The sequence below is a fragment of the Microcebus murinus genome, chromosome 3, assembly GCF_040939455.1.
Source record: "Microcebus murinus isolate Inina chromosome 3, M.murinus_Inina_mat1.0, whole genome shotgun sequence".
Classification (NCBI taxonomy): Eukaryota; Metazoa; Chordata; class Mammalia; order Primates; family Cheirogaleidae; genus Microcebus; species Microcebus murinus.
In genome coordinates this window covers 26944055-26966927 of record NC_134106.1, presented here as the reverse complement: position 1 = coordinate 26966927, position 22873 = coordinate 26944055, and the positions used below count along the sequence as shown (strand labels likewise).

Below are 22873 nucleotides of genomic sequence, written 5' to 3'. Positions count from 1 at the left end.
AGCTTATCTTGCAGGAAAATGTCACAAGGGGAGGTCTGCTGGGTATGCCTATACATCGTTTGTTTTTAAAAACTCACATGCTTTTATGAAATAGAGTCTGAATTTCAGTTTGTTTTAAGTTATGAAACAATGGCATTACTGTGGCTTGTGTAAGCAGGGACTGGAACTTTGAAAACTGTTATTCATTCTTCCTGTGATATATATTTGCATTATTTTGCAAGGGCTGCCATAACAAAGTACCATAGACTGGGTGACTTAACAGAAGTTTATTTTCTCTCAATGCTGGAGGCTAAAAGTTCAAGATTAAGGATTCAGAAAGGTTGATGTCTTCTGAGGCCTCTCTCCTTGACTTGCAGATGGCCGTCCCCTCCCTGTGTCTTCACGGGGCCTTCCCTCTGTGTCCGAATCTGTTCTTAGGAGGACACCAGGCATGTTGGAGTAGGGCCCATCCTACTGACTTCATTTAACCTTAATTACCTCTTTAAAGAGCTTATCTCCAAATACATTCTGAAAAACTGAGGGTTAAGACTTCAACATGTGAATGTTCGAGGGAAAGAGTTCAGCCCATAACAACATCTAACACATTTTATGATTAACTCATAAGAGATTCTATATTAACAGAGGACCTCTTGTAAAAATAAAAGAGGGAAGAGTAGGATACAACTTGTACTGACAATTACTCTCAGGTAGAATTTTTTTTTTCTACAAAAATGGTGATTTATTTTGCTTTAACATACAATGGTAAATATATTGGGGATCATAAAAAATTTTTAAAATTTTGCCAGGCTTACTTTACATATTACAACATTAATGTAAGCTCTTAAATTCTTCCATTTCAATGAAGAAAAGGGATCCAACTGATACCTGCTAGCAGCTTGGCTAAGGATGGACATTAAAATCAGACAATATACCGAAAATATAAAGTACTTTTCTCCAAATGTGTATAAAATTTTTGAAAATAGCATCACTGCCTGCTCCACAGGACAATTTGAATTTTAAAAATGCTCCAGACCAGAAATAGCATAACCCTGTGTAACAATACTTTATAATACAGTTTAATATTTTATCAAAGACTTTTGCACTTGAGATTTAAAAAAAAATGGAAGAAAAAGAAACACAGTAGCCAAGGAACTGCACAACCAACCAGAAAATGAAAATTACATAAAATATTTCTACCACTATTTAAATGCCAAATTTAATCAAGCAATAGTAAAAAACAAAACAAAACAACATAATAATACAACCTTCTGTTTAAAATAACAGCACTGTTCCACCTCTTTTCCACTGAATTTTACATATGAACAGACTATATATAACGGTTTTTTTTTTTTCAGAGAAATGTCCATTTGGTCTGTCACACCAGTCAGGCTCATCCTAAATCCTTTCACCGTCTTCAGAGGACACGCAACTCCATGCTGTTTCCGTGTTTTGCAACATTCTGGGTTAGGCACAATGTCTCAAGTATAATACATTTTCTCCCTTTTCCTTTACACAGTGCAGAGTATATGGGCTTAGGTTACGTAGATTCTCTTTCACTCCAGGTCACTGTCTTTTTCTAAATTCAAGGCGGTATTCAACGGAGTGCAGTAGTTGGGCTTGTCAGATGGTACATAGCCTGGCAGACACAAACACTTGTAGGAACCTTCCGTGTTAATGCACTTGGCGTTCTTGCAGAGAGACATCCGGTTGTTCAACTCATCGCATTCATTCACGTCTGCGGTAAAGCCAAACACGCAGGTCAACAACCCTTACTACTGCTCTGTGAGGAAGCGCAGCCTACATTTACCCCAGGCTTGATCAAGGTAGCCTGAACGCTGCGCCCCCAGTGAGCTTCCCCGTCATTATCTGTTTCAATCACAGACAAGATAATGGTGACTTTTAATTTTTGTATTTATTTCTTTCATTTCAAAATATTAAGGGGGTACAAGGTGACTTTTTAGATCTTAAAAAAGGTGGATTATCAGGAAGGTTCTAGAATTCCTTCCCCTGTTATTTAGCACAACATGAACACTTTGTCGGCTTGACATTTTATAGTCAAACCTATGAGCCAAACCTATTATCACTAAATCCTTCCCACAGATGTAGAAGAACTGCTAGATTTGTCAAGGGGAACCAGACAAGTAAGGAGAGAGCTTTCTGAGCAGCCTGTCAAAAGATTTCAGTCATATTGCTAGGTCTCCTTCTAAATGAGATCCATTTAGGCTCTCACTCACTTGAAACATCTGTAAGAACCAAGGTTACCTATTTTCCATACCTGCCACAGATTAAAATTAACCAAATCGAAGTGGGCTAAGGGGCTGCTACTGGAGGGAGGAGAAAAATAGAATTAAAAACTTAAAATAAATAAATATTAATAAATAAAGTAACAGGCCTTTTTAGCAAAGAGTCAAATAAGCCCCGAAAGGCACACAAAGAAGGTTAAACATATGTTTCCTGTTATTTTCGATATAAGAGGGAGGGCAACATGAAAGATAGTTCTAGGAGGAGTTTTATCCAAAATGATTACTAGGAAGTTGTATTTTTTCCCCCCAGAAGTCTACACTCCCTTATGCTTATGTCAATTATTCAGCACAATCATTACTGGCTGCAAAGTCAAAAGCTAAATTTCAGAGTCAAAATAGTTACCTGGCCCATTCTGGTCTTTCCTCCACATTTACCACTGTATGGATTCTTAAATGAGATATCAACTCTCCCTTTCTTAAAAAAAAACTATGGTAAGACATGCAGAACACAAAATTTACCATTTTAACCATTTTTAAGTGTATAGTCCCATGGCATTAAGTACATTCAAATTGTACTTAAATGTACATCTCCAGAACTCTTCTCATCTTCCCAAACTGAAACTCAGCAAATTTATCTTAAATGTGCTTGAATGACTGAGATCTGGCCACACAGGATCTCCGGAAAAGAATAATTCCCACAAGATACATGTCATTCTTACCGACACAGGTCATCTTGGCCATATCCAAGTGATACCCATCAAAGCAATCACAGGTGTAACCTTCCTGGACCCTCACACAGCGGCCGTTTTCACAACCATTGAGGATGCCACACTCCTCAGCCTGTAACTCCTCAAAGCTATTTAGAAAACCTGGAAAGAAAACGGCAGGAGCCAAGTTAGAAATGTTCAACCTCCTATGCCATTTTTAAAAATGATTTCTTAAGGGTATGGTTCATTTGACATACATAGATAAAAGCGTATATTTCAAGCACCTTCAACATTAGCATTAGAATTTAAGTTAATGCTGAAAATATCCACATACAATATTAAGCATAAAAATATTAAAAATTTTGTATGTGTTGTGCAGATGAGCCCCACATCTTGAATTCTGATGTTCTGGCTTAAACTTACATAAGATGAGAAGGCAAGCATAGTTTTTGTTTTGCTCTTAATTATTAAGAGAGTTCATCCAAAATTCCAAATTTCCTGAGTTCGCAATATAGCAAATGTCAGAAAAATTTTCAGGATGGAACCAATAGAATTCACTATCCGAGTTCAGTAGGCATTTGCTAAGAAGATCTGTAAGGGTGAGGCAGTTCTTTTTACTTGGAGTTTGCAAGACCAGAGAAAAACCCGCTGGCCTGGCCAAGTGAAGTCTGTTTGTTTGCTCTGGCTATGGAATGGGCCATACAAAAGGGCTCTCGGGGGATCAAAGGATAAAGACAGTGAAGGGGCCTCAAAATATCCTGATAAATGAGAAAAGTACATCATACTTGTGCTTATAAAACCAGAAGTCTTTTTTAAAGGAAACAAAGAAACTCTTGTTTGACTCTTTTTATAGTTTGAATATCTTCAAACTGATCCAGCGCTAGTGTCTAGAGTTTTTGTAATATAAAAACAATTTAGCCAGGTGTCAAGAGTATTTAGCTCTCATTCTAGAGAGGAAACTTGTAAATAGAAATCCACGGTGATACAAACACATGGTCATGTGACCTCTTCTCTCCCCTGGCTTCCCAAACACACCACAAATTAGCTTCAAAAATATAAAATAGTGTCAGAACTACATGGATCTGGCCTTTGAAGTAATTCTCCAGTGGAACTGCAGGGGGCAGCAAAACATCACTGCTTAGGCAGGGCCATAAGGCCTAACTCCGTGATTTTAAAAATTGAGTAACATATCCATAACAGGCTCATTTAAAAATTTTAAAGGAAAAAAAAAGTACAACCCATGAAGACTATGACGGCAGATACCCAAAGCCAGTTTGATAAGTACTGACTTAAAGTCTTAATCTATGAAAACATTCTCAAATTCCACATATCACAGCAAAATCGTTTTGACTTTATAGCTAATAAAATTTTTTTTACTATTACAGAAATTAAAACAAAATTAGAACTTGAAACTCCCACACAAAATTAAAACTTGGAACTCTCCAAAATACTTGTTCAGGACTCTAAAACAGGTCAGCAGAGTACAGATCTGGTCTGCAATCTACTTTTTTTTTTTTTTTTTTTTTGAGACAGAGTCTTGCTTTGTTGCCCAGGCTAGAGTGAGTGCCGTGGCATCAGCCTCGCTCACAGCAACCTCAGACTCTTGGGCTCAAGCAATCCTCCTGCCTCAGCCTCCCAAGTAGCTGGGACTACAGGCATGCACCACCATGTCCGGCTAATTTTTTCCATAAATATTATTTGGCCAATTAATTTCTTTCTAGTTATAGTAGAGACGGGGTCTCGCTCTTGCTCAGGCTGGTTTCAAACTCCTGATCTCGAGTGATCTGCCCGCCTCTGCCTCCCAGAGTGCTAGGATTACAGGCGTGAGCCACCGCGCCTGGCCTGCAATCTACTTTTTAAAATAAACACAGTCATATTCATTTGCTGATATACTGTCTGTGGCTGCTTTCATGATACTATGGCAGAGTTGAGTAGCTACAACAGAGACCACATGGCCTGCAAAGCCTAAAATCTTATTACCTTTATAGAAAAAATTTTCCTATCTCTGCTCTAATAAACTCTAGCTTCAGAAACACTGCTCTAATGACACGTAATGGAGTTGGTGACCCATAAAGGTGGTAAGAAACCTCATCCAGCCTCCCTACGATATTACTATCTACCCAACATGATCATTTCTGAACAGGGCCAGAAAGCCCTTGCCGGTGGTCAGAAAACTGGCTGGGAAGGGGAACATATTTCTCTATAACTTGTAAGAAATTTAAAGACCATTACAAAGTCAAAGCTGGAGGTCTTGGAACTGCATTTCAACTTCCTATGTTGCTAAATAGGAAATTGATGTGACATCAACATGTTTATTTCTTAACATTTGTAGTAAATTAAAGAACTTTCAAGCAATGCCAGCACTAAAAAGAAGGTACGTAAAGCCAGATATTTCAAAATGAAAATTCCTGGAATCTGAATTATAGTGGGATAGCTACACACACAAACCATGGGATTGTGTCAGCCTTGCACAGAGACTTAACCTGGTATTTCTGGATTTATGGGGCAAGCTTGGCTTTCTTTCAACCTTACTACTTCTTTGCTCTTTCATTTTTTCTTAAGTAAACATTTACTGACCTATAACATATATGGCAAAGTGTACAAACCATAAGCACACAGTCTTATGGCTGGCTGTGAGAGCATTAAGGCCCACTTTGTGAAGCAATGCGTGGTTATGTGTTGTTGATGAAAAGAAATAGTGCTGTTAATCTATGCCATTGGAAGTCAGGATAGCGGTTACCCTGGGAGGTGGGTAGGGTAGGGTACCAGGGCCCTTCTGGGGCAATGGATACTGGAAATGTTCTTGACCTCGGTGGGAGCTACACAGGCGTGTGCTAATCAGCCTAGCTGGCTTAATGTATTTAACAGAATGTTGTTTTTATCTATATTTTAAAGCATTCTTAATTCTGCTAGACTATCAACATACTGCATCCTTCAAAAAAAAGTAGGGGGTGGGCAGAGAGAATGAAAAAGGGAGGGAGAGGGAAAAAGGAAGGGGAAGAGGAGGAAAAAGCTCTTTTGAGGCAGAACTAGAACTAGAATAGTTTCTTTTCTTTTCTTTTTTTTTTTGGAGACAGAATCTCACTCTTTTGCCCGGGCTAGAGTGCTGTGGCGTCAGCCTAGCTCACAGCAACCTCAAACTCCTAGACTCAAGGGATCCTCCTGCCTCAGACTCCTGAGTAGCGGGGACTACAGGCATGCGCCACCATGCCTGGCTAATTTTTAAATTTTTCTCTATATATTTTTAGTTGGCCAATTAATTTCTTTCTATTTTTAGTAGAGATGGGGTCTCACTCTTGCCCAGGCTGGTTTCGAACTCCTGACCTTGAGCGATCCTCCTGCTTCAGCCTCCCAGAGTGCTTGGATTACAGACATGAGCCACCGAGCCCGGCCTAGAATAGTTTCTAAATGCAACTACGAAGTTCATATTGTTCCTCCAGAACCAGGGCCTGGCTAGTTCGCTTCAGGTCCAGGTGATAGGGCCCAAAGAAAGTAAAAGCTTCACTGTATTGTGTTACTCAGCAGTGCCTCTAAAGACCTAACATCCCAAATCCCTGGTCCACAGAGATTCCCCATCTCGAAAATATGGTGCAGCTACACAGGCCAGGAGGGCCCCTCTGTAAGATGTGGACAGGTGCCAGGAATTGCATTTCCCCATTCCTGCTCTTGAATTGAGACAACCCATTATCTACTAATATTTCATTTTGGACCAGCCCATTTTTCAGACTTCAAGCTGTTATTCTGTATTTGAAAGCTCCGGCTTCCCCCACGGGAACACGGAGCTTGCGTGTTGGTAGGCTTCCTCACACAGCATTTCCTTTCTAAGCGGGAACTCGATTTGCTGCTACACACTCCCACCCCTTCCGTCAAAAGCTGCGCTCCTGAATCCAGGAAAAGCCAGCACACACCATTTCTCACTTCATAAATCCCCTCACGATTGTATTCTGAAAATTCATTTCTGACCAAGAGAGCAATTCTTTTTTTTATCTCCTGCTCTAAAATACTTGCAAAGATCAACCTGGAACAGTTAACATTGGTCATTTCCCTGTGTGAAAAAAAAAAAAGCTACAATACAACCTAGCTCTCAAGGAAACCCCAGCCCTCAGACTAGACCACCACTTAAAAGTGCAAAGAAATTATTTTGTTATGGAAATTATAGCAACAAGATTAGTTTTTTTTTTTTTTACTTGAAGGAAAGTAAACATAACAGCTCCCCACCAGCAAGACTACTTCATTGAATCCAGGACCCCCTTGTGCAAAAAGATTCCCAAGGGGCTCCTGAGCAGCATGGAATGGGGTGGAGCCTGAAAATCCGCATTCCTACCAGGCTGCCAGGGGGCACACTTTGAGAGCCACTGATTAATCTCTAACCACGACCTAGTGCCAACGTAATGGGGGACAACTTGGCTTACGGTCCTGAACGAAGTAGGGATCGGCTTCCGGCGCATACTGTTCGCTGAAGTCCACCAGGGCATCGCGTCCATACGGCCGCCGGCGTCCCGTCACCGGGATGTTGCACAGCTGGGCGTAGTCATCTAGGAAGGAAGGGACAAGCAGCATGAGGCCCGGGGCTGCTGGCCCACACCTAGCACAGCGCAGGGGCAAGGGAACCCGCCAGGGCGCCTCCATGTCCCCCCACCCCTGAGCCCGGATCATGTCTGAGCATTTGTTTACGGGGATTCTACACGTCCACATGTGATGACTGCTATGGGGCATAATTAAGGTTCTAAAGTGATGACCAAAAATAGCAGGTGAACAGTTGGTAGAACATATCCCAGAGCCATCTGAGAGTGCTTCGGGCCTTTTGGAAGAATGGCTTTATCCAAACCCATCAGGTTTATCATCAAAAACATTTTTAAGATATGATGTAGTCATTCTTATAGACAGGTGCTTTGTAGCTCACTAGCGACAGGAAAAATGTATGTCTGGTGTCCAAAAAGGAGACAACACCAAGTGAGGATGCTGTTATTATAGCCACTGTTATAACTCTAGTGTATAACTCTATAGTCCTTACAGATAGCATTTGGCAATGATGATCGTAGTATCAACGATATCATTATTATATCAGATATAATAATAATAAGCATAGTAGTGGTGGTAATAACAGCTACCGGCCACATAATTCGGGCTCTCTGACAGCTATTGTTCTAAGCAATTAATATACATTAATTCACTAAAACACTCACAGCACCTTATGAAGAGGTTCTATTATCTGTATTTTGCAGATGAGAAAATAAGTGCAGAGAGGTTAGATGACAGCTGTTATGTGGCAGCACCACATTTGGAGTCAAAAAAGAAGCTTCAGCGTGCACACTTTGAACACTCTGTCTCTCCTGCAACTATCTCAGCTCCTTTGCAATTCGTGTCCTGACCTCTCCCCACCCCAGCTAGACTCATCTGCAGTTACCCCTTCCTGAGGCCCCATTCCCATTCCAAGCTGGGCCAGTCGCAAGGCTGCCTGAGTCCTCACCTCCCCGGCCATCCCCCTCACAGGAGGAGGGGGCTCAGTTGTCCACCTGTCCAGGGGTTACTGAGCTTTCAATGCATTTCACGGTCCCGGGCTGTTGTTCACATTTAAGAACAGAGTTAAATCTGGAAGGCCTAGAGAGGAAAGCTGCAGAACGAATAGCTTCAGGTTCTAAACGTACGTATTGCAGAAAATAGACTAAGGAGACGTCTAGCAGTTGGTGAAAATTATGGGGCTCCCCAGACGTCAAGAGCTCCCCTAGCGCTGGGAGAGGAAGGTGGACCCACGGGCCCTGGGATGGGGTGGACATGCTGGGGACAGTCTCAAAATGCAACAGCCACATATACCTGGAGTTTCCCCCTATTTTATCTCCTCTTAAAACACACAAAACTAAAGAAAAACACTAAAGCAATAGTGTGAATTCTGAAGCCTTTCTTTCATCTCCCTCTACTTAAATTACTTGAGTATTATTTTAAGTAGGCTGAGGAGTCAGAGGTGTGTGCGGACGCATGTGCACATACGTTCTCCCTGAGATTTGCACAAAGCAAGTGCAAGGCCAGAAAAGACCTTAACCGCTGGATGGGTAGGATCCTGGTGGCCCCTTCCTAAAATTCTCCTTACGTGGAAGCATTCCAGGAACAACATTCAGACGTCCCCAGCACATTTTTTTTACATGAAACCATTCTGGAAGAAATATTAATTTCATTAAGGAAATAGCTAAACTTGGAAAAAGATTTTTGACTCAAAAAAAAAAAATACATCTTCAAACAGAGAGTGTACAAATGGCTGTCAGTTCTGCTTAAAAGTCTGAAAAAGCAGAGTTGAGGATTTCCCTGCAAGAGGGAGATCACTGAAGTGTTTATAAGTTTCAAGAGCTGAGGTCATCTTGTCTTGTAACTTTTTATATACAATTGTTGACTTCTCAAAGAGAGAGCTGTTCTATATTTTATATCTAAGCCACAGTTGTGATCTAGAGTGGATATTTAAAACGAATTAAATTCATGTACTTATTTTGTAAAACAAAATCCAGAGGTGGCTAAGCATCCTCCTCTTGGACATCTGTGGGCTGTCGGGGAAGTCTTGCTGAGACTTGAGGTCCCAGGATGTTGAATGACACAGTCAGGACCTGGTGCTGACTGTTCAATTCGGTGCTCTCCCCTCAAGACGTGCCTCCTGCTCCAGAGAAATGAGACGGGCTCAGTGCTCCAAGCTCTCACCACCCAGCAATGCCAAAGGCAGGCACCGAAGGTGAGAGTGAAGAGGAGGGATGGGCTCCTGTTTCCGTGCAATGGTTGGGCTCAGGTGAAACTCAGTAGATGAGTAGGAATTATGTTACAAGAAAAGATATTTTGGATTAATTTTAAAAAGAGCTTACGCAAATGCAACAAGAAGGAAACCAAAAGTTGTGTTTGGTGACCACCAAGTGGGCCTCTCTTGACCCAGGCTGATGAACTGATGAATGAGGGATGTATAGAGTAAATGGGAGGTACCTTTGGGACTTGCCACATCTTCCTCCCCCTCCCTTCTTCCTCCGCCATGCATTTTTTTCCTCTTAAGATTCTAGAACTTACTGTCCCTTTGCTGCTTCACTTTGTCTAATGCATTAACATTCCAAGCTCCAAGATGGTTTTGGTCAGTTATCAAAACATCATTTCTGCATTACATTGCTCTCTTTTGTATGTGAAGATGTGCTACAGTCCCATCTTTGCCAGGACATGTATTTTGAGTTATTTTTCTGGGAGCATGAATGGATGGGTCTGTCCACACAGCCTCTCCCGTCATGCACACCTGCTCTGATTTGTGGCCAGGGTCAGGGTGATGTGTGCGTGGGGTAATGGGAAGAGCATAGGTTCTGGAGGCAGAAGCTGGAGCTCAAGTTCTGACTGCACAACTTCTCCCCTGCTTAGCAATTCTGGACAAGCCTCAGTTTCCATGACTGTCACTCAGGGCTACTAATTCTTGTTTGTCTGCCTCTGTGTTACTGACATGTTAAAAAAAATAAGATAACATTGTGGGACTGTTCATAAATTTTGAAGCACCAAGAAAACCAAGGATTAATTTTCATTTTAAACTGGGGGGGGGAAGTTTTACCCCCTCAAGCCAGTGGGTGTGGGGCCGCGGCTGTCAACAGCCATGGGAAGCACATTACTATTATATCCTGGCATGAAATCTCCATTCTTGAGGACACACACATCTGCAGGGCTGGCCTGGATAGTCACATGTCACAATGCCACTCTGGCATGAGAGGAAACCAGGAGGTGAAGTTTTAGTTCTGACCGAGGCAGATGAAGTTCAGCAGCTGTTAGAGATGATGAAGAGGTTGCATTGCATTCTCCGCACAACAGGGCTAAAAATCCAGTGCTCTAAAGTTTGAACCATGTATTTTTCAAATATAAGAGAGGGCCAATTCTTATATATTAAGAAAAATGGGTCATATTTTACTCACATTTCCAGATCAGGTGTTTTTCTTACAGATTTAAACATGGATACACAACCAGGCAACAGAGGAAGGAGATAGGGAGAATGGGGTGACTGTTTTTACTCTAGTGTTTGCTGAGCCAGCATTATCACAGATACTTCCAAAAACTGAAATTACCCAAATGTGGACCATTTCCAGACATTCCATCGAGCATCAGTAAAGGAAGGTGAAAGAGGGGCTTAGGTTGTGGCAGTGTTGTGGCATTCCCACAACACTGTCCATTCTGTTCTTTATCAGAGGATAAACTCTTAGCCACAGTCTCTGGTGAACAGGCAGCAACCCTGCCGCTCTGAAATCATGATGTGCAGAGCTGTGACAGAAAACTAGATACGTTAAACAGAGAAATGACCTGTAGTCCAAAGACTTGGGTTCTAGTCCCTGTTTTTCTACTTCCTAGTTCTCCAGTGTGGATGTGTTTTCTTGAGCTTTAGCCTTTTCATCTATCAAATGGGATTATGGTGCTCTTTGCTTTAGATGTATTAAAAGGGATTCATTCATCGTTCCATTCAGCGCTTGACTGGCTGATTCTTCCATTCCTACCATCAGAGGCTGAGAACGTTATGGACAGGGTGGGTTGGGGGAGAGAGGAAGGGTGTAACGCTAGTGCGATGGGGCATGTGCAGTAGCTCGTCGGGGCCACAGAAGTAATGGCTACAGTCAGCCTGCAAGAGCCAGGGAAGGGTCCCCCTTGGAGTGAGTGTCTGTAGCAAGGAGGTCCACCAGGTGAAGAAGAGGAGGGAAGGTAACTCGGAGAGAGTCACAGGCATGTATTAATATAATAGATACGAAAGCATTAGGGGAAGTAAAGTACCATGCAACCCTGACTACTCTAGATCCCTGCTAGAGAACAGTTCAAAAAAGGAAAGCTGGCTAACATGCACTATTAAGCTCCCATGTGCTAGATACTACATATTAATTAATACTTTTGCATACACCATTTCATTTAAGTCGCAGAACCCTATGAAATAATTGTAATTAGCTCCTTTTGTTTCTGATAAGAAAACTATGGTTTTATAGCAAAGCTTGCCTTGCCCACGGTCAGGTGAAGGATTTCAACCTAAAGTGGTCTATCTGCCAAACCATGTTCTTTCTACTCGACAGCTGCCCTTAAGAAACCCCGAGGGAAAAATATTATTAAATACACTGCCTAGACCTGCAGCATCAGGTAAGTACTTAGTTTGGCAATAAGCATTTGTGACTAAAATTCCAGGGAGAGTAATAACTGCAAATGCTGATGAGCTCAGCTCTACCACGGTCAGCTCTATCATTAGCAGGATTTATGTTTATTGAATTTGCTCGATTTATTAGGTGAAAGAGATCAAATTGCTTAATGTTCAATTAAATTGTACTTGCCGAGGACAAGGAAGTAATGAAGTCTAAAGTCTTGGCAGGGATTATATTCTGTGGGACTCCTGTAAATGTTAATGCTCTAAGGAAACTTGTGGGCCATAGACAAGTCAAGTTCTCCCCACCCCCAGCCTTCACCTAATGTTACCCTTTGTAGTGCAGACACTCCCAGCCTTTCCCATCAGATTGCTGTTTATTTAGCCAGACTAACTGAAGGGAGAGATTTGTTGCATACAAATGCCAAAAAAATGGGGGCTCCCTTTGCATTCTAAAACCTGGATTTAAAAATTTATATTCTCAAAACAGTATTAAATTATGCCACACACGAAAACCTTAAAATGATTAATAACTTATGAGTTTCTTATTAAGAACTGCATGAAAAGTCTTCCCCCTTCCTAAGTATCCAGGACATTGGAAATATAACTCACATCCAGGCAATCTCAGAGAAAATTAGGAATGAGGCCTCTAAAATTTCATAAGAGACAAGACTGAACAATACGATAAATGAAGAGGCAAAAGGAAAGTTCAATATGTTAATTTTCTATACTGATCTACTTCACACTTTCTCAACTGCAAGGACAGATAAACAATTTTATTTCCCTTTCCTGCTCTTTGAACACCATTCTGAAGTGACAGTCTGAGAAGTCAACAATTAGGAAAAACAAATAGTGTATATATGAAGTACATTTAAAAAAACTTATTTATTAACTAAGTAAGAATTATTTAAAAACAGAAGCTAACCAAAGGCTTAAGGAGAGGTTGCATCACATTGTGAATGTACTAAATGCAACTGAATTGTTCACCTTAGAATGCTTAAGTTTATGTTATGTGAATTTCACCTCAATTTTACAAAGTCAAGAGAAACAAAAAGTACAGGGAAAAATGTGCTTTTTATATATTAAGTCTGGGATTTACCTAACATTTCTATTTTTAACTGGTAAAATGAGGGAATAAGACCAGATGGTGTGTAAGGTCCTTTCTAGCTTATATATTTATTCTATGATTCTGAACAGAAGACATTCTTACTATTAGGCTGCAAAAATTTGGGGAAGATAATCTGTCACTGAAAGTTGTGGCTGTAAAATGAAGTAATTACCACTAGATGATGATGTTACCTTCAGGTGGTGTGCACCTGGATATTTTCAGAATGACTAATTGATATGTAATTTAACAAACTGTAAGCGTGGACAATCTAACCTCATGTATTTTTTTGCTGGGAAAACGAGTTTAGAGAATTTTAATGATATTCCAAAGGTTAAGTCAGGATAAATTCCCAAGGTCTTCTTTTACTAAAAATAATAGATTATTAAATTATAAGGATAAATAAAATTGTGTTTTAAAAGTACATTCTAACCTTGTTTATTTTTCTAAAGTTATATAGCAGAGAAAGCTGTCTTAATATGTCTGAAACCCCCTTGATTAATATTCAGAGGTATAGATCTCAAGGTTTTGAATAACAAGGTGATATCTCTGTATCCATTATCATTATTTCAAGAACAAGTCCTAGGTAATTAATGTAATATTAAAATAACACTAAATATAGCCAATATGATTATTCATGAAAATATATATTCCATTCAATAGGAAATAAGACATTACTGCAAAGCAAAAAACTGGAACTTTTTTGAGATCTCTGATTATGTTTAATGAAATCTTTATGTTGCTACTTACTTTGAGATGACTCTCTCCTCTTACCTTCACCTCTGGATCTGTTTCACAATCAGATACAGATTTAGTAACTCTTACTTTTGGCAGTGATTTTTTTTTCTGTTCTTGGTAGAGGCTCATAGATAACCACATTAATGGCATTTTCTACAGTCGAGCAGTGTACAACCAGCACAACTGTTCAGAACAACTCTGCTTGCCACTGAGATTTGAAGCTCAGAAGGAAGCATAAAAAAGGCTTCCATAGGTCAGAAACCTGCCCAATAAGCTAATCTTCTGTAATATGCCTCATTCTTAAGGTATTAGCCAATACCTTAAGCTACTGCTGCTGAGAGAAACAATTACCTTCCTAGTTTCTGCTCCCTGTGGGTTTGTATAAACACAAGGACCTGGTTGTGCTCTAAGCACTTCCTAGATTCTTTTCTCACAATCATAAAGGGCACAATCTGTCTTCTGCATGAAGGGAGAGTAAACTTCCCCTCGCCCCGCCTCTGCCAGGCTTGCTTGCTCTAGCCATGAGGTCAGCATTTCAAACACATGGGCAGCCAGCAGCTTGGTTCTAGCTATAGCTGTCTTATAAGGTTAATTAAGAAGAGGTCAAAGTAAATACAACATTACTTTAATTCAAAACCTCAAACTCAGAGCAGAGTTTTAAACAATTATGTGCAGCAATTCATAGTCACACTCTTCACAGTTCATCCTTCTTAGTGTACACTTCAATGGTCCCATTATCAAAGAGAAAAAATGTAAGAGCAAATTTTATTTAAAATATATGAAAGTAAAACATTTACCAGAACAAATCATTCAGTACAAGATAATACTGAAAGGGCGATTGTAGAAAACTGAATGCCTATTCATAATCTCTGATTTCAAAGGAGAAAGTTTAAACCGCCCAGACTTTCACTTTTGAGATAAATTAGATTGCTTGTTAAATAAAGTGTTGTTTTTGTTTACATGCATGCCTTCATTTCTCTACTTTGGCTCTAAATTATTCTAAAAGGACACCAGGGAGACTATAATCATAATAAAATTTATTATTCTATTCAAAATATTTTATAGAACAGACAGTGGCCAAATACTTTCCTAGCACTTCCATGCAGTACAGCTTTTAGGAAAATAAATATGAATAAAACTGATACTCCAAAGTTCAAGCTGTATAAAAAGTAAACTCTCAGAAGTGGTTGTGTCACCAACAGGTAATCTGTTAATCAAACTCCTCTAACATTGAACTGTTCCATAATTGTTGTTGAGGACAATGAGACAACAGCTTCGACCGGTTTGCAAAATAGAGAGTTTATGCTACAGTGAAGTCCAGCAAAAGCCCTGGTCCTTCCTAGCTGGCATTCCAAACACTTGCTGACTCACCAGGAATCCAGGGAATTGGGGTTTGGGAACTACAGCTTGTACCAGGACACTCCTCCAGACTTCTGTCTTCAGCGGTTTAGCAGGAAATGATTTAAGTTTCTCCCTCCATCAGGATTTTTGTTGTTGTTTTTATTTTTCTTAGCTATCTTTACTTTGAGGCAAACAATGTTTACTTTTTTTCTAATATGTTTTTAATCAATGACTACAATATGATCCTAACTGGAATGTGACTTCCTTGCCCATTGCTCTCTTTTCCTTCAGTGCACCTGCCCAAACATGGTAAATTTTTAAAAACCTACATTTTAGCTCTATTTCTAGTATTTTTCCTCTTATGTACTATCTATCCTCTTCCCCGCTTTTGTACCTGGCTTCTCTACCATTCACTCCTGTTTACTTAGCGCCTTTTGTAAATCCGTATCTTACTTGGCCCCTTTTGCAAATGCGTATCTCTTTCTCAGTTTAGTAATAGAGGTCCCAACCAGACTTCAAGCCCTGTGCAGCTGGGAGCCGTCAGTTAGAGCCACGAGTCTGGGAGGGAATCTCTATGAAGTGAGCACCTCCCTTTAGAACAGGGTATTCTGATAAAAGACTTGATTTATTTTTTCTATCCTATTATTCCCTTAAGAGTCACTGCAATGGAAGGTACTGATCATAGAAATAGTATACGTGAGAAACACTTGGGGTCCCCTGTTTACGTCAGAAACAACGAAACATTCTCTGTACCCCACATATTGCTGTGTAGACTCATTACTGTGCATATGCAGGTGCTGTGCCCTGGTTTTAATTCTCTAATTCACAATCAGAGTCCTGAATTTCTCTACCCAGTAACCTTGGCTCGCCTAAGATGGTAATTCTGCTAAAGAAATAATTACATTAATTAAATTTAGAATATTAACATTTTTCTGTTAAAAGTTTTAGAGTGAGATTTTTTCTCCTTGTTATTGTGTATGTCTATAGTGTTTAAGAGAATTATATAATAGAGAATCTGACAGACTGGACTTTAACTTGAAATATAATTGATTTTAGATATAAGATTTTAAGTTGAATGAGGATTAAGAGAATTTTATTAGGTTGGTAAACAGTATTTAAATTAGGAATTCAACTTTTTGCATTTTAAATTAGATTTATTAGATTTATAAGAGCCAATTATTTTTTTAATGCTTATTAGGATTATAGGTTTCTCTTTCAGCTATACAAAGTGCTTAAGAGGAATTAAATGCATAAAATTTATAAATGGAGACCAAAGTGCTTAAAACATTTACTTAACAGAATTTATACAGAGAAATAACTCAAGTTTAATCTGTTCTTTGAGACATATAAACAATCAAAAAATAAAACTGTATTTTATAGAAAGTTATCAGACTTATAAATAGAATGACAAAATGCTAAGTTGAACTTAAATTCTTAGGAAAATCTATGTGTTAACATTTATAAATTGAATACACTGAATGTTCACTAAAATCCAACACTGAATGGCCTTTTTCTAGGCATAAAGCCTTCCTCGGACGTCATAACTTCCACTGGTAGTTTAGAAGCCTGGCAGGACACACAGGTGAAGCTTCTTGCAAGTCCACAGGTGTATTTGGGTCTGCACTAGTCTCGAACATACTCCCACCCCTTACTGTCTTTTTTGATTCTTGCCTCCTTTCAAAGAGACTTCTAGCACTGTCAGTGCAGGATAAGCATTAGCTCAACTTGTTTCCTAAAACAGGATTTGATTCATAATAATGCTAATACCTATGGAACATTTACTATATGCCAAGAATCTTTCATGCCATATCACATCAAACCCTCAAACAACTCTCTGCGGCAGACTGCTGACACCACCATTCTACAAATGAGGACACTAACATAAGGATCACGCTACATCAAAGAGTTGGGCCATAACTCATTACTGAATTTTATTTTGCAACAATCCTTTTATAGCAGGAAAAACATTTTTACCCTTTCTTAGGGAGGGATGACAGGAAGCCTTCTAAATAAAGAATCCTTTCAATGAAGAACAATATGAATGGCTTATGGGCCATTCCATTTAATATCCAATTCAATCTAGTTCCATGGATGCCAGGAATTCAGGCCACTCAATTTTGGAGGCCTTCTATACCTTTCTAGTTTGATTTTAATTTTCCATTACAACTGAGTAACAGCTACTCTTTAATAACAATGCTCAGGATCTATGATCAAAAAATTAAACTCAACTCTGGATAAAGAAGATTGAAGTAACTTGTTCAGTACAATGACATAGAATCAAGGCCAAAACAGAACAAGATCCCTGGATTGCCCAAAGCAAAGGCAGTGACCACTCATTATGTCTCATATGTAGGATGTTCCAAAGTTATTATTAATATTCTTTGGAAACATATTTCTTGGAAAAGCCTTTAAACCGTGACTGCTGAAAGGCCTTTTGCAACTATTGCCCAGTTACAATATTTTCTCAAGTTTAGTCCAGGAGTCAAATCCCTGTCTCCCTTCACATCTCCAAGGGTATTATGAAAATTCTTACGCTGAGATCTCTGGGAACATGCAAGAGCCATGCATGGATATGGAAGAAATCACTAGCTCAATTGTTTTCATACAGATTCCAAATTCTTTTACTTTTGCAAAATTATATGAAAAAGTTGGGGTACATTAGCTATTAGGAAGTTTTCAAAAATTTTGTGTCATAGCAAATGGTGAATTTATCAAATAATATATCATTTGTACATTTAAATGCCTTAATATTTAGAAATAAAATATTCTAATTCTGAATTTCATTTTACATTTCATTATATACAAACTGCACATCTGTTCTAAAATTTTTGGCCTAGTACATAGGTGTTATATATACATAATTCAGCTAAAACTGAAAACAGGTAAATTACAAATAATGTAGACTTCATTTCAGATAATTTACTTATTTCTTCTTGTAAGCCACAAAATGTACATAGTTTATATGCAGTAATAATCATTCTTCTTAGCATTATTAAGAGGAGCATGAATAACTCTTATAAATACCTTCCATTCCCCTAGTCCTATAGTCTACCTAACACAAGGGAATTTAGATAATACTAACATTGCTTTATTTAAGAGATCCTTCCTAAGTGCCTATTCAGAGCATACCTTTGTACTTTTGTTCTTTAATTCAACAGACATTAAACAAAATCCATTTGTTCTTTCATTAGTCATTCATTCTACATTTACATGGGGATACAGTCATGAACAGACTACACAGAATTCCTACCCTTAGAGAGTTTAAATTCTAGTTTGACCTTTCTCTTAACTTCCATGATGAGGAAACCAAGGTGTAGACAGCTATTAGTTCCAGGTAGTATCATTAATCAAGAGCAGAGCTGGGAGTGGGCCATATCTGTTGACTTCTTATCTAGAGCCCAGAATCTTTTCTTTCCCTACATCATTTTAGCAGTTGTAGCTTCCACTTGGCAATTAGAGAGCAATATTTATTTTGAACAGGATAAGCATGTACAGTCATCCTTTGGTATCCCAGGGGGATTGATTCCAGGAGCCCCTGTGCATACCAAAATCCGTGAATGCTCAAGGCCTTTATATAAAATGGTGTCATATTTGCATATAACCTATGCATATCCTCCTGTATACTTTACATCAACTCTAGGCTACTTATAATATCAAAAACAATGTAAATGCTATGTACATAGTTGCTATACTGCATTGATTTCTTATTTGTATTACTTTTTATTGTACTGTTAATATTTTATTGTTATTTTTCTTTTTTTGTTGGAGGAGTGCCTGGAGGTACTGCAATACCAGGTCGATGTATGGAGTGGGCAGAACAAGTTCCTCTCCCTCTCCCTGCTCCAAAACTCCATTTACTGTATTATCTTTGGATAGAGGACATATCAGATATTAAACTGATAAGGACAGATGCTACACTTGATCTTAGTCAAAAGTCTGAGAAGTGGTGTGTCTCTTTTTTTTTCCCAAATATTTTTGATCTGCAGTTGGTTGGATCAGCAGATACAGAACCTGCAGATAGAGAGGGCCAGCTGTACTATTAAAGAATTAAAACAGGGAAAAGGAAATAAATATATGAACAGACAGTCCTCAACCTGGCTAGATATGTTCTTCCCTTCAATTTTTTATGCATAGTAAATATGTTGTTCTATGCCTTGTTTACAAATATAGATTAGACATTAGTCTTGATTAGGATCTAGATATGTCTCATTTTCTAAATGGCTATATAGTATTTTCCACCTATGAATGCACCGTGATTTTTCGACCAATTCCTTATGAACAGAAGGATTCCCAATTTTTATTTTTTTATTTTATTTTTTTTGAGACAGAATCTTGCTCTGTTGCCTGGGCTAGAGTGCCATGGCATCAGCCTAGCTCACAGCAACCTCAAACTCCTGGGCTCAAGCAACTCCTGGGCTCAAGCAATCCTTCTGCCTCAGCCTTCCGAGTAGCTGGGACTACATGCTTGCACCACCATGCCCAGCTAATTTTTTCTATATATTTTTAGTTGGCCAATTAATTTCTATTTTTAGTAGAGGTCACTACTCTTTAGTAGGGTCTCACTCTTGCTCAGGCTGGTCTTGAACTCCAGACCTTGAGCGATCCACCAGCCTCAGCCTCCCAGAGTGCTAGGATTACAGGCGTGAGTCACCACGCCCAGCCCCAATTTTTCTTATCATGCTATAATTATATTTTTCTCCTAGCACTCAAACACAAGGATATCTGTAGGATAATCCCCAGGACTAGAATTTGTATTCAAATGTATCAGTATATCTGTACCTTCAAACTGCTCTCCTAGTAACACTGAGAGGACTCATGCCTCTATATTTTGATCAATATTAGTGTTTTATTAAACCTTGTGACATTTTCCAATTTCTTTTGTGGCCCTTCAGTTTCCTTTGGGACTTTTTTGTAAACCACTCTCATCTTTCTACACGTGAACTCTTTCATCAAGAGTATTTCTAAGGTCAAAACACCTGTGTTGCAGTACATAATACCACCAATAGATGGCACTCTCTCAACACACTAGTCCCATTTATTGTCTGTTCAATTTATTTGCAATAAGTCTAATTATTTTAACAATTTACTTATCAGAAGTCTAATTGTTTCAACAAATATAACAAGACACTGGGATCACTAGGCATTTTAAAGTCCAGTATTCAAATATGTATATATTTTTTTCATTTGCAGATCAATAGATTTTTATTTCCATGAAATAATGGCTCCCTATAGGTCATGTACTCCATAATTTCAAGTTTCTACTTTCAGAGTAGCAATAAATAAAAGCTTAAAAATTAATTTTAAATTAAGTGCTAGGCATCACCCGTAGTTTTATTTACCGAGAATTACTGACTTACTTTAATTCATTAATTCATTGAATATATATTATCTATTATGCCTGCCAATGTGTCTAGGGACCCAAAGTTGATGACACACTGCTTCTGAGTCTTCTGTGCTCACTGTTAGCCCTCAAACTGTAGTTTTTCTCTTAACATACAATGTGTGAGAAAGTTCTTAAAAACTTAAGCTTTAATTCTTCACTTTGTTACTTTTATATTCTGAAGGATGTTATCTATTAAGATGTGTTTTGAGCTCTCTTGGGGAGAAATGCATTTGAGTTACTCTGAAGTGGTTAGAATACAGATCCTAGAGCCAGAACGTCTGCACTTGAATCTGCCACTTACAGGTAAATGATCGTTAGCAGGTAATTTAGCCTTTCTGTGTCTCAGATCCTCTACCAGAGAAAGGAGGCAGAGTTGTCTTCTCTTATCCACTAAGGATATATTCCAAGACCTCCAGTGGAAACCACGGATAGTACTAAACCTTATATAAATACTATGTTTTTTGATCTGATAACCAAGCCAGGTACTAAGTGACTAATGGGTGGTGGGTAGCATACACGGCACAGATACGCTGGACCAAGGGATGATTCACATCCCAGACAGGACAATGCCAGATTTCATCACACTACTCAGAATGGCATGCAATTTAAAACTTATAAATTGTTTTATTTTGGAATTTTCCCCTTAATATTTTGGACCTCGATTGACCACGGGTAACTGAAACCTCGGAAAGTGAAGACCCTGGATAAAGTGGAGACTACTGTAATTACCTGAGATGGCTTGGAAAATTAAATATCTTAATAGATGGAAAACATCTTGAACAGCGCCTGGCATTGTGCCGTATATATGTTGGCTATCATTATTTTTTATTACACAGCTGTGACCCAGAAAAGCCAAGCCACAGAAAATTCATATTCTACCAACTCCATATCCAAAGATGTCAAAGTTTTGACAACTCTATGATTTCCTTCTAGCATGGCACTAAAAGTTTCCAGGAAAGCTCAAACGATGACCACCCTCTCTCATTTACGGTATGGATACAGTGGTTCATTTTTCTTAACTTGGTTTTCCAAACAGCTTGGCTCTCAGAGGCTGGCAAGACAGCATGATAAAGAGCTCAAATCTGAGGATCTTCCCAAGGCAGTTAAGCCACCAGAACATTTATTAAGAGTGGGCAGGATCAGAGGGGCACTGTGAAAAGGGAAGAAAAAGAGGAAGCAGGAGCGGGAATAGGGCAGGGAATAGATGGGGAGGCTGTCAGTCCATGATCACTTCCACAAACTGCTGCTGTCACATCTGCAGTGCTGCCGCCAGCAGTCTGGAACTTTCTCTTAATTTAGCCTGCTGTTTGGCCTCTGACAGTCTAGCTGAGGACTGAAATGGGATCCTAAGCCCCAGAAAATGTATGAATTATATGATTATGCAACTCTCCTTATGTAAAGTTACCCTGACACAATCCATCACCCTCCACTCATGTCTCCTGCATGTGGGACCAATCTGCGAGATGCCATCTAACTTGAGAGCACGCCATTCAAGCAGCCACTCCCGCCTCCCTCCACCTACCAGTGTTCTCGGATGTAGTTGCTCCTTTAGCAAGAATTAGTGCCCATGACCTATTGGACCAGAAGTGTGAAAGCTTGCTCTGGAGCCAAAGCTTTACTTTACACTGCACTTTAATGCTCAAAGCTGATGACAAGTGCTGCGATTTATTCCCCAAATTCTTCCAACACTGTTTCCATCAGTAACGAATTGTTCCCCAAAGCAGTGCTGCACTCCTAGGAAAACTGGGAGATTTGGTGTCTGACGGGCTGGGATTAGTCTAGTGCTTAGACGGACAGACAGACAATGTGGTCCTTCTCAGCTATCAAGATATTCAGGAACAGTATATTTTAAAGGTTCAATGGCAGCAATTATGAGCAATCCCAGTTTTAAAATTCACACATTCTTTGCTTCCTTTATGAAAAATTAATAACTACCGGCACTAAAGTAGGTTTTAATAAAATAAAGTGGGATGCTGTTAGATGTCTCTAGAGCCTTGCTAGTGTGGTGTCAGGACTGGCAGCAGCAGCAGCATTGCCTTGGGGCTTATTAGAAATGCAGAACCTTCCCCCACCCCCATCTTCTACAACCTAGGAACCAGAACCTGCTTTTTGATAAGCTTCCTCAGGTAAACTGACATGCTCATTAATGGTTATAAAGCAGTGATCTAGAACAGAAAGTTTCATATTAAGAACAATTATTTCTGCATTTGCCTATCCTTAATTCGTGTTCAGATGCTATTAGGTAATTGTGTATTCTATAAAATCCTT

The 22873-nt window shown here is 39.2% G+C and overlaps 1 protein-coding gene and 1 non-coding gene across 11 annotated transcripts in view; both read right to left on the bottom strand.

The window, feature by feature from the left end:
* Positions 1 to 252: 252 nt before the first annotated feature.
* LTBP1 (latent transforming growth factor beta binding protein 1) overlaps positions 253 to 22873 on the bottom strand; it is a 401756-nt gene continuing 379135 nt past the window's right edge. For all 10 annotated transcript variants that reach the window (XM_012788393.3, XM_012788394.3, XM_076000662.1 and 7 more), the window contains 3 exons: positions 7342 to 7464; positions 2942 to 3091; positions 253 to 1714 (listed from right to left, as the gene is read on the bottom strand). In XM_012788393.3, coding sequence (XP_012643847.1) covers positions 1533 to 1714; positions 2942 to 3091; positions 7342 to 7464 — 455 coding nt within the window. In that variant the 3' untranslated portion in view covers positions 253 to 1532. The remainder of the gene's footprint in view (positions 1715 to 2941; positions 3092 to 7341; positions 7465 to 22873) is intronic.
* On the bottom strand, positions 18986 to 19170 carry LOC142870223 (U2 spliceosomal RNA). The gene has a single exon (XR_012918670.1). It is a non-coding gene; the product is annotated as a U2 spliceosomal RNA (small nuclear RNA).